A 12,347-nucleotide genomic window follows, 5' to 3' on the forward strand; every position below is an offset into this window, starting at 1 on the left:
TGATTGACTGTTTATGCCGGGCTTTCCCCATCTCTTTATTCAAACACCATTTGTTCCCTCCCCCATAAACTTACCAGGAAAAGAAACATTGAGGTGTGACTTAAGGCTTGTGGGATCTGTGTAGGTGTAAGATCTCAGAACTGACATGATCTCAGGGGAATTTCTAGAACGGGAACACTGGGACATGTAGGACTCATAAGACAATTGACCATCCACTGAGTCAATAAAGGATTAGACTTGTCTCTAGTTTATCTGTCAAACCATCGGACAGGAAAACACCTAAAAACGAAATGTTGCTTCTGAGATCATTTATAGTACAAGAGAACAACAACCAATCTTTCATATTTCCTTTCTCTGACACTGTATGTGTATTTGTTTACCAAAGGGAGTGGCTGGTCACTCTCTGTCTCTGTCTCTCTGTTTCTCAACCTCTCTATATCTCTCTATCCTTCTCCATCTCTCTGTTTCTCAACCTCTCTATATCTCTATATCCTTCTCCGTCTCTCAACCTCTCTATATCCCTATATCCTTCTCTGTCTCTCTGTTTCTCAACCTCTCTATATCCCTATATCCTTCTCTGTCTCTCTGTTTCTCAACCTCTCTATATCTCTATATCCTTCTCCGTCTCTCTGTTTCTCAACCTCTCTATATCTCTATATCCTTCTCTGTCTCTCAACCTCTCTATATCCCTATATCCTTCTCTGTCTCTCTGTTTCTCAACCTCTCTATATCCCTATATCCTTCTCTGTCTCTCTGTTTCTCAACCTCTCTATATCTCTCTATCCTTCTCTGTCTCTCAACCTCTCTATATCCCTATATCCTTCTCTGTCTCTCTGTTTCTCAACCTCTCTATATCTCTATATCCTTCTCCGTCTCTCAACCTCTCTATATCCCTATATCCTTCTCTGTCTCTCTGTTTCTCAACCTCTCTATATCCCTATATCCTTCTCTGTCTCTCTGTTTCTCAACCTCTCTATATCCCTATATCATTCTCCGTCTCTCTGTTTCTCAACCTCTCTATATCTCTATATCCTTCTCTGTCTCTCAACCTCTCTATATCCCTATATCCTTCTCTGTCTCTCTGTTTCTCAACCTCTCTATATCTCTATATCCTTCTCTGTCTCTCTGTTTCTCAACCTCTCTATATCTCTCTATCCTTCTCTGTCTCTCTGTTTCTCAACCTCTCTATATCCCTATATCCTTCTCTGTCTCTCTGTTTCTCAACCTCTCTATATCTCTATATCCTTCTCCGTCTCTCAACCTCTCTATATCTCTCTATCCTTCTCTGTCTCACTGTTTCTCAACCTCTCTATATCTCTATATCCTTCTCCGTCTCTCAACCTCTCTATATCCCTATATCCTTCTCCGTCTCTCTGTTTCTCAACCTCTCTATATCCCTATATCCTTCTCCGTCTCTCTGTTTCTCAACCTCTCTATATCTCTATATCCTTCTCCGTCACTCTATGTGCATCAGTTCAGAACGCCAGACGGTCATTAAGGCCAATTTGCTTCTTCCTGCCCACTCCCAGTCACGTCCGCCTCACCAGCAGCCTGGGTGGTGCTACCAGGGCAGGCAGGCAGGCTTGTGTGTGTCCTTATCAAGCTTTCTTACTCGGAACCTGGGCGTCGTAACACATATTTGGGATAATGATTAAATAATCATACTTCCAACATTCATCATGTATAAAACACTGTTAATATCCTGACACACCTGGGATTACCAGCTGTGGGGATTAGTATACGACTACATTGAAAGACAGACAACTTGGGAAAGGAGGGATGGAAGAACAGATGGCGGACAAGATGGAAGGGCAAAACAAGGGAGGGAACAACAAACAGAAAGAGAACAGGATAGAGGCAGAGAGAGCACAGCCAAACCAATCTGACAAGCCTTCATGGTGGACAATGATTCATCTGAACGTGTCACAGGCAATTCAGTCAACCTAATGTAACACCTATTGCACACGCCCTGCTCAATCATAAAGAAACATCGATAGCATCCAATCAGGCACAGACAAAAAAACACCATTATCCATGCCACTTCTTAGCAAGACAAACAAACACTGAACTCTTACCCGAGTCTGACAGAGAAAGCATCATCACATTACTGTAGCCGAGTCAAAAACATATCGCCTCTTTCACAAGCACAATACCAAAGGACGCACACAACAGTCTACACTGGACTGGAGTAACACAAGTTGGATAAAGGCTAGGACAGGAAGGGGGTAGCCTATGTGTCAGTGTCTGGGCCTGGGCTGTTCAGTATCTAGAGATGCTGACGCTGCAGAGCGCTACAGAGGGGTCACAGTGAGGTTCAGAGGTCAGGTAAAGGTCACCGCTGGGCCGAGGAAACCGAAATCTACACTGACAGATAGAGAGGGTGTTCAATGGGATGAAAAGGAAACTGAAATATAAATGGCTAGGAATCATGGTCATGGGATTGAGGTGTAACAGAACAAAAGTGGGGAAAAATGTATCGGGACAGTTTTCTGGACACAGATAAATACTGGTCCTGAAGATGCCATTGAGAATGATTTCTAATCCAGACCTAGCTTTAATCTGTCTGGGAAACCGGCCCATAGTGTGTTGTTAGGGCTGAATCCTACCATTAGATCCACACTTGAAACTCTGACTTTTAAGTAAATCATGCATGGATGTCAGTGGAGGCTCCTCAGAGGAGAAAGACCCTCAGTGAATTTCATTTTTTAAAAGTGAAACATTAAAAAAACTATAATTTTTAAATAAAACTATACTAAATGTATCCAAATATGTGTCACCAAATAATTGATTAAAACACACTGCTTTGCAATGAAGGTCTACAGTAGCCTCAACAGCACTCTGTAGGGTAGCACCATGGTGTATCTGGAGGACAGCTAGCTTCCGTCCTCCTCTGGATATATTGACTTCAATACAAAACCTAGGAGGCTCATGGTTCTCACCCCCTTCTATAGACTTACACAGTAATTATGACGATTTCCGGAGGACATCTTCCAACCTGTCAGAGCTCTTGCAGCATGAACTGACATTTTGTCCTCCCAATCAAAGGATCAGAGAATGAATATAGTACTGAAAGCATAACCTACAGCTAGTGCATAAAATATGGTGAGTAGTTGACATAAAGAGAGCGAAAGACAATAGTTGAACAGTTTTGAACAATTACTGTCAGAAGGTGGGTGTAGCTGGTGCATGAAGTCAGTCTCAGGGGAGCAGAATGAGTGAGCAACGTACTTTACTCAAAATAAAGGCACAAGGTCACAATACACTTGACCAACAATAAACGGTAATAAATTATGCATGGGTGAAAAGAGCACCCGTCGAAAACCAGCCATAATGTACCGAATGAACATAGAAACAATCACGCACAAAAACATGGGGGAAACAGAGGGTTAAATACTTAAATACATGAACATGTAATTGGGGAATGAAACCAGGTGTGTAAAAAACAAAGACAAAACAAACAGAAAATGAAAGGTGGATCAGCGATGGCTAGAAGACCGGTGACGTCGACCACCGAACGCCGCCTGAACAAGGAGAGGGACCGACTTCGGCGGAAGTCGTGACAATTACATTTCTTCAAAAATGAAGGCGAAGCAAGAGAGAGGGAGAGAGAGAGAGCTAGCTAGCTTTCACTTACTTAGCTAGCTAGCTAGCTAGATGAACCTATTCAAACACCCGGTTCAAACTGAGAAGGCTTCTATGTTAGCTAGTTGGCTATGGCTATCCAACACTGGAACTCTTCCAAGTCAAGGTAAGCCTTTGGTTTAAGTAATTTATTGCCACCGGGGCCTGCTGGTGTAACTGAAAGTACTTGCTGACTGTACACTGTACTGCATGATTGTAGCGGGTTTACTAAATGTGTTAGTTCTATTAGCTATGTTGACTATGACGTTAGATAATATGGTGACAACTATGAAGGCTGTGCGTAGTGGTTATGATATGAAGCTTTGGCTTGGAAAGTTTTTTTTGCCTGGTCACAGATAGCTGATGTGTTGTACTAAAGTCCACAAGCGAAGGGAAAAGGTGAGAGAGGACAGCACGTATATGCGAGAAGGAATTACAACAAGCAAAGTGATCATGCTGTTTGTATGTGGCTGCTATGAAAGTGAACTGTGTTTGCGTGTGACTAGGGCTGTATTCATTCCGCCAATTCCATTTAAAAAAAGTTTCTCAAAGCGGAAGCAAACAAAATAAAACGGGGATAAACATACCCACATTTTGTCCAATAGAAACTATTGTTTGCAACTGTTGGACTAATAATTGCGCCCTAGATCAGCTAGATGCAGGCATGAGTGTGCAAGGCGGTTATGTGTCACTGTCTGTCACCTTGATTACAAAAAATTATCATCTTGACCTGTGCACCTATGTGCTAGGTTGTAGCAACCTCATGATGGGTATAGGGAAATTAGAGTATCATGTAGTAGCCTAAACCTATCAATGTTACATTGATCTGGGTGAATGGAATATGAATATGACAGTCATCCAATATGCTGTAATAAAAATAAGGTCATGCTCATAAAAATAATGAATCGACCTCCCTCATCTTAAACGGCACCGACCACCACTGATTGACGTCAATGGGAAATGAATGCAGAAATGTGAGTGGCATACAAAGACTGTGAAACGAAGTGGAAATATTGGCACCGTCTAATGCCATCCAATAACATGGTGCCAATCTTTCCTGTTTGTTTAGGACGGGTGCCTGCAGAATTCTCTTTAGCGAGTTCTACCCAGTAGACGGCGTGTAGAAAACAATCTCTGAAGCTAAACTTCAGACGGCTTCAGAGATATAAGAAAATCTGGCAAACTTTTGGTTTTGGGCTGAACTATACCTTTAAATAGCTTCCATTCCCTGACAGCATGACACAGCAATCCAAGTCCCTGAGGTGCACATCAATGAGGCTAAAATTAAGACTTATATTTTTTTTCAGTTCAACAGACTTTGTAGTCCAAAGCTGGGTGAATGTTTTATGTCCAAATATTCAGGCAAATATGCACTCTATAATAGTATAGCTCGGCTGGGGCTTGGATTAACACGGACTCCCATGATCCTTTCCTACGCATATTCAGCAACACCCTGAGCAAATAAGGATATAACCATGTAACAATTAACACTGAACACAATAGGGATCCATTCCCTGACACAGCTTGCCTTGTGCACTTTTATTGCAATAAAAGTGACTACAGTGAAAAGGAGATGAACGTCTCATCATGTATCCTGGCACATAAAACATACAGACCAGCCTCATCCAGTAATGCGTTACTTCAGAGTTGACCAATAGGCAGATGTTTAAGTCAGTGCTTATTAGTGCCATGATGAGAAACTCCAAGCATTACAAGGTTATGTACTGTATGTTATTACACTCTGGTGGGTGGCTGAACAGACCCTTTAACACTGTAAACATAGAACCCTGGGTAATACACACACAGTACAGTACACAGAGGCTCACTCAAACACACTTTCACCACTGTCTCAAAACAGTGAGAGTAAGAGCTAGCTACGCATGACACACACATGCACACACACACACACACTCACTATGCAGGCGCTGACAGCTCTGTGAGAACCGGTAGAAGCTCTTCACTTCCTCCAGAGAGATGTGGACACATCCTCCTCCTCCTCCGTGTCCGCTGGACTGCAAACGCACCTCCATCTCATCCCTCGCTCCCATCTTCTCCTCTTTTTCCTTCATATTCTCATCACTCTCTCCCGTCCTCATCACCACCTGTCACAGAGATATGAACCAGTGCAGCTCTGTCATCCCTCTCTTCACACCTCTATATTATGATGTCCCTCCCTACAGCTCTCTCGCCCTCCCTCTCCCACCTTCCAAACAGCTGCAGTAAAAATGAGTAGCTCTCAACGCTTTGTCGGTCTTTCTCTCCACTTCGCCTTGTGTGTCCTCTCTGAGTTTTTTTTTTTTACCTTAGAGCTACGCCTCCACACACACACACACACACACACACTGTTTCACTTCTGCCATTGAGCTGGATTTACCTGACTGCCTTACTCAGCTACAATGCAACAGAAACAGACCTCTCCACCCTACCCACACAACAAGACTCCTGTAAGGTTCCAGTCACATCGTAGCCATCTCTCTTACTCAGCTACTCACAAAGAGTATTCCGACAGGGAGGCTGAAACAAAACACAGTACCAGCACCTACAGGAAACCAACCCACACTAGTGCTTTTGCAAGAACCCCTGTCCCAACCAACAGAGCCACCTGAATCATAGAACACAAACACAACGAATCAGAGTCTTCCAACTAGAGGTCAACCGATTAATTGGAATGGCCGATTAATTAGGGCCCACTTCAAGTTTTCATAACAATCAGAAATCGGCACGTAAACATTCATTCAAACAGCACTTTGGTGCGTTTTGCCAGCAGCTCTTCGTTGTGCGTCAAGCATGGCGCTGTTTAGGACTTCAAACCTATCAACTCCCGAGATGAGGCTGGTGTGACCGAAGTGAAATGGCTGGCTAGTTAGCGCGCGCTAATAGCGTTTCAAACTTCATTCGCTCTGAACCTTGGGGTGGTTGTTTCCCTTGCTCTGCATGGGTAACGCTGCTTCGATGTGGTTGGTGGCTGTTGTCGTTGTGTTGCTGGTTCGAGCCCAGGAAGGAGCAAGGACAGGGACTGAAGCTATACTGTTACACTGGCAATACTAAAGTGCCTATAAGAACATCCAATAGTCAAAGGTATATGAAATACAAATGGTATTGAGGGAAATTGTCCTATAGTAACTACAACCTAAAACTTCTTACCTGGGAATATTGAAGACTCATGTTAAAAAGGAACCACCAGCTTTCATATGTTCTCATGTTCTGAGCAAGGAACTGAAACGTTAGCACATATTGCACTTTTACGTTCTTCTCCAACACTTTGTTTTTGCATTATTTAAACCAAATTGAACGTTTCATTATCTACTTGAGGCTAAATTGATTTTATTGATGTATTATATTAAGTTAAAATAAGTGTTAATTCAGTATTGTTGTAATTGTCATTACTACAAATAAAAAATGTATTTTTTATTATAAAATCGTCCGATTAATCGGTATCGGCCTTTTTGGTCCTCCAATAATCGGTATGGGTATTGAAAAATCATAATCGGTCGACCTCTACTTCCACTAACCTGAAACAAACCAGAAGGGAATATTCCACTGCTACTCACAGAACCACTGACCTCAGACCACTGACCTGAATGCTCCTACATCTCTGTCACAGACCAGCAGCAGAACCACTGACCTGAATGCTCCTACAGCTCTGTCTCAGACCAGCAGCAGAACCACGGACCTGACTGCTCCTACAGCTCTGTCTAAGACCAGCAGCAGAACCAATGACCTGACTGCTCCTACAGCTCTGTCTCAGACCAGCAGCAGAACCACTGACCTGACTGCTCCTACATCTGTCACAGACCAGCAGCAGAACCACTGACCTGAATGCTCCTACAGCTCTGTCTCAGACCAGCAGCAGAACCACTGACCTGAATGCTCCTACAGATCTGTCTCAGACCAGCAGCAGAACCACTGACCTGACTGCTCCTACAGCTCTGTCTCAGACCAGCAGCAGAACCACTGACCTGACTGCTCCTACAGCTCTGTCTCAGACCAGCAGCAGAACCACTGACCTGACTGCTCCTACAGCTCTGTCTCAGACCAGCAGCAGAACCACTGACCTGACTGCTCCTACAGCTCTCAGACCAGCAGCAGAACCACTGACCTGACTGCTCCTACAGCTCTGTCTCAGACCAGCAGCAGAACCACTGACCTGAATGCTCCTACAGCTCTGTCTCAGACCAGCAGCAGAACCACTGACCTGACTGCTCCTACAGCTCTGTCTCAGACCAGCAGCAGAACCACTGACCTGACTGCTCCTACAGCTCTGTCTCAGACCAGCAGCAGAACCACTGACCTGACTGCTCCTACAGCTCTGTCTCAGACCAGCAGCAGAACCACTGACCTGAATGCTCCTACAGCTCTGTCTCAGACCAGCAGCAGAACCACAAACCTGACTGCTCCTACAGCTCTCTCTCAGACCAGCAGCAGAACCACGGACCTGACTGCTCCTACAGCTCTGTCTCAGACCAGCAGCAGAACCACTGACCTGACTGCTCCTACAGCTCTGTCTCAGACCAGCAGCAGAACCACTGACCTGACTGCTCCTACAGCTCTGTCTCAGACCAGCAGCAGAACCAATGACCTGACTGCTCCTACAGCTCTGTCTCAGACCAGCAGCAGAACCACTGACCTGAATGCTCCTACAGCTCTGTCTCAGACCAGCAACAGAACCACTGACCTGACTGCTCCTACAGCTCTGTCTCAGACCAGCAGCAGAACCACTGACCTGAATGCTCCTACAGCTCTGTCTCAGACCAGCAGCAGAACCACAAACCTGACTGCTCCTACAGCTCTCTCTCAGACCAGCAGCAGAACCACGGACCTGACTGCTCCTACAGCTCTGTCTCAGACCAGCAGCAGAACCACTGACCTGACTGCTCCTACAGCTCTGTCTCAGACCAGCAGCAGAACCACTGACCTGACTGCTCCTACAGCTCTGTCTCAGACCAGCAGCAGAACCACTGACCTGACTGCTCCTACAGCTCTGTCTCAGACCAGCAGCAGAACCACTGACCTGACTGCTCCTACAGCTCTGTCTCAGACCAGCAGCAGAACCACTGACCTGAATGCTCCTACAGCTCTGTCTCAGACCAGCAACAGAACCACTGACCTGACTGCTCCTACAGATCTGTCTCAGACCAGCAGCAGAACCACTGACCTGAATGCCCCTACAGCTCTGTCTCAGACCAGCAGCAGAACCACTGACCTCGGGCCATTGACCTGAGTGCTCCTGCAGCTCTGTCTCTCCTTATTCCAGCAGCGGAAACGGCCAGCTGCCATCCTGGCCCAATCACACACAACAGAGACTATCTAGTGTACAAAACTTGTGAATGGAGGCCAGTAGTTGTAACTACAGCACTATAGGAAATACTCTCAGTATGTTGACCTCTACAAGTGTTTCAGCTCTTCACAGGGTGGTTCCAGAGAGGTTATCCATTAAATCAAATCACATTTTATTGGTCACAAACACGTGATTAGCAGATGTTATTGCGGGTGTAGCGAAATGCTTGTGCTTCTAGCTCTGACAGTGCAGTAATATCGAACAAGTAATATCTAACAAATTACACAACATATACCCAATACACACAAATTAAGTAGGAATGAATTAAGACTATATACATATGGACGAGCGATGTCAGAGTGGAGCGGATACAGTAGAATAGCATAGGAAAAAAACTTGTATATTCAGACATTTTTAATGTTATAAATGACTATTGTAGCTGGAAACGGCTGTTTTTTTATGGAATATCTACATAGGCGTACAGGGACCCATTATCAGCAACCATCACTCCTGTGTTCCAATGGCACGTTGTGTTAGCTAATCCAAGTTCATAATTTTAAAAGGCTAATTGATCATTAGAAACCCCTTTTGCAATTATGCTAGCACAGCTGAAAACTGTTGTTCTGATTAAAGAAGCAATAAACGTGCCTTCTTTAGACTAGTCGAGTATCTGAAGCATCAGCATTTGTGGGTTTGAATACAGGCTCAAACTAACCATAAACAAAGTACTTTCTTCTGAAATTTTTCAGTCTATTCTTGTTCTGAAAAATGAAGGCTATTCCATGTGAGAAATTGCCAAGAAACTGGAGATCTCGTACAACGCTGTGTACTACTCCCATCACAGAACAGCGCAAACTGGCCCTAACCAGAATAGAAAGAGGTCCCGTCGATGTGGATAGGGGGGTGCTCACTTTGCTATTTCCTGTAGTCCACGATCATCTCCTTTGTTTTGTTGACGTTGAGTGAGAGGTTGTTTTCCTGACACCACACTCCGAGTGCCCTCACCTCCTCCCTATAGGCTGTCTCGTCGTTGTTGGTAATCAAGCCTACTACTGTTGTGTCTTCTGCAAACTTCATGATTGAGTTGGAGGCGTGCTTGGCCACGCAGTCAGGGAGTACAGGAGGGGGCTGAGCACGCACCCTTGTGGGGCCCCAGTGTTGAGGATCAGCGAAGTGGAGATGTTGTTTTCTAACTTCACCACCTGAGGGTGGCCCGTCAGGAAGTCCAGGACACAGTTGCACAGGGCGGTGTTGAGACCCAGGGCCTCAAGCTAAATGATGAGCTTGCAGGATACTATGGTGTTGAATGCTGAGCTATAGTTAATGAACAGCATTCTTACATAGGTATTCCTCTTGTCCAGATGGGATAGGGCAGAGTGCAGAGTGATGGCAATTGCATCGTCTGTGGGTCTTTTGAAGTGGGTCTAGGGTGGCAGGTAAGGTGATATGATCCTTGACTAGTCTCTCAAAGCACTTCATGATGACAGAGGTGAGTGCTACGGGTGATAGTCATTAAGTTCAGTTACCTCTGAGTACAGGAACAATGGTGGCCATCTTGAAGCATGTGGGGACAGCAGACTTGGATAGGGAGAGATTGAATATGTGCATGCCTGGGTGGTATGCACGCCTCCTAAGTGGAACCAGCAGGCCGCCTCGAATGCCTCTCCTCCGCCGCCGATGTTTTGGGTCGGCCTCCGGAATAAGTTCAATTGCTCTGGAGAGAGTGAACAAAGGGATCTGCTCCAGGGAAGTCGTAATGCTGGTAGTTCTGGTGAGTTACCACCAATCTAATACCCAATAGTTCTTCCCGGCTGTATGTAATGACAAAACATTTCCTGAGCTAATAATGTTAAAAAAAAAATGTACTTATAAAAACAAAATACTGCAAAGTTTTCTAAGAAGTTGTTGTGATACTGCCATGACGCCGCCAAACATACCCTCGTAAAACTGACTATCCTACCGATCCTCAATTTCGGCGGTGTCATTTACAAAATAGCCTCCAACACTCTACTCAGCAAACTGGATGCAGTCTATCACAGTGCCATCCATTTTGTCACCAAAGCCCCATATACCACCCACCACTGTGACCTGTATGCTCTAGTCGGCTGGCCCTCGCTACATATTCATCGCCAGACCCACTGGCTCCAGGTCATCTATAAGTCTATGCTAGGTAAAGCTCCACCTTATCTCAGCTCAATGGTCACGATAACAAAACCCACCCGTATTACACGCTCCAGCAGGTATATCTCACTGGTCATCCCCAAAGCCAACACCTCCTTTGGCCTCCTTTCCTTCCAGTTCTCTGCTGCCAATGACTGGAACGAATTGCAAAAATTGAAGCTGGAGACTTATATTTCCCTCACTAACGTTAAACATCAGCTATCTGAGCAGCTAACTGATCACTGCAGCTGTACATAGCCCATCTGTAAATAGCCCATCCGATCTACCTACCTCATCCCCATATTGTTTTATTTACTTTTCTGCTCTTTTGCACACCAGTATTTCTACTTGCACATCATCATCTGCACATCTATCACTCCAGTGTTAATTTGCTAAATTGTAATTATTCACTCCTATGCCCTATTTATTGCCTTACCTCCTCACGCCATTTGCACACACTGTATATAGACTTTCTTTTTTTTCTATTGTGTTATTGACTGTATGCTTGTTTATTCCATGTGTAATTCTGTATTGTTGTTTGTGTCGCACTGCTTTGCTTTATCTTGGCCAGGTCGCAGTTGTAAATGAGAACTTGTTCTCAACTAGCCTACCTGGTTAAATAAAGGTGAAATAAAAATAAAATCTCCTTTGGCGCCATCTTCATCAGCTAGATATCAGGGTCATGTGAGGCAATGAACTCTCGAGGGCAAGTACTGCACTTCATTAAACCACCCAAGTAGCTGCAGGGAGATTCCTGTAGGAGCCATTTTATACTGACGGTAGCTTTCTGTAAACACAGGCCGACAACAGCGTTTCACATACACACAGACTTATGCACGCACACACACAGTCCGCAAAAGAACGCCCCAAAGAAGCACACCCAGGGTCCGATGCACACACACACACACACACACTCCTAACCTGTGTCCCGGCGGTCCCAGTAGGTGCTCTTGCGTCTGAGGTTGTCTGTAGCTCTGTGGGCCAGGACAATGATAGACAGGCTGTGTAGGACCTGACCCAGTCTGGACAATAGATGTGATGAAGCCTCCTGCAGCTGTCCCTGACGCACAAACTCCGCCAGAGACATGACAGAGTGTGTGAGGGAGAGAGTGTGTGTATGCAGCTTCGTGGGTGAGTGTTCCGGAGTCCCCAAGTCGAGCCAAGCCGCACTAAGCTACACTCAGTGTGTATTCCAGTCTCTCCAAATCAAGTCTAAATGAGTCAAACCAAGCAGCACTGGTCCAATCAGTGCCTCTCATTCCTCCACTCCTCAGCCAGTCTGTCTGTG

General features: G+C 45.1%; 1 protein-coding gene across 1 annotated transcript in view; it reads right to left on the reverse strand.

Moving 5' to 3' along the window:
- The window catches only part of LOC139412917 (guanine nucleotide exchange factor DBS-like), a 62,322-nt gene extending 50,263 nt beyond the window's left edge, over nucleotides 1-12,059 (reverse strand). Inside the window, exons 1-2 of the mRNA XM_071159787.1 lie at nucleotides 11,981-12,059; nucleotides 5,537-5,723 (exon numbers count right to left, since the gene is read on the reverse strand). Of these exons, the coding sequence (XP_071015888.1) occupies nucleotides 5,537-5,717 (181 nt within the window). The 5' untranslated portion in view covers nucleotides 5,718-5,723; nucleotides 11,981-12,059. The remainder of the gene's footprint in view (nucleotides 1-5,536; nucleotides 5,724-11,980) is intronic.
- Between the last annotated feature and the right edge of the window lie 288 nt (nucleotides 12,060-12,347).

The sequence above is a fragment of the Oncorhynchus clarkii genome, chromosome 7, assembly GCF_045791955.1.
Source record: "Oncorhynchus clarkii lewisi isolate Uvic-CL-2024 chromosome 7, UVic_Ocla_1.0, whole genome shotgun sequence".
In the NCBI taxonomy this organism is placed as follows: domain Eukaryota; kingdom Metazoa; phylum Chordata; class Actinopteri; order Salmoniformes; family Salmonidae; genus Oncorhynchus; species Oncorhynchus clarkii.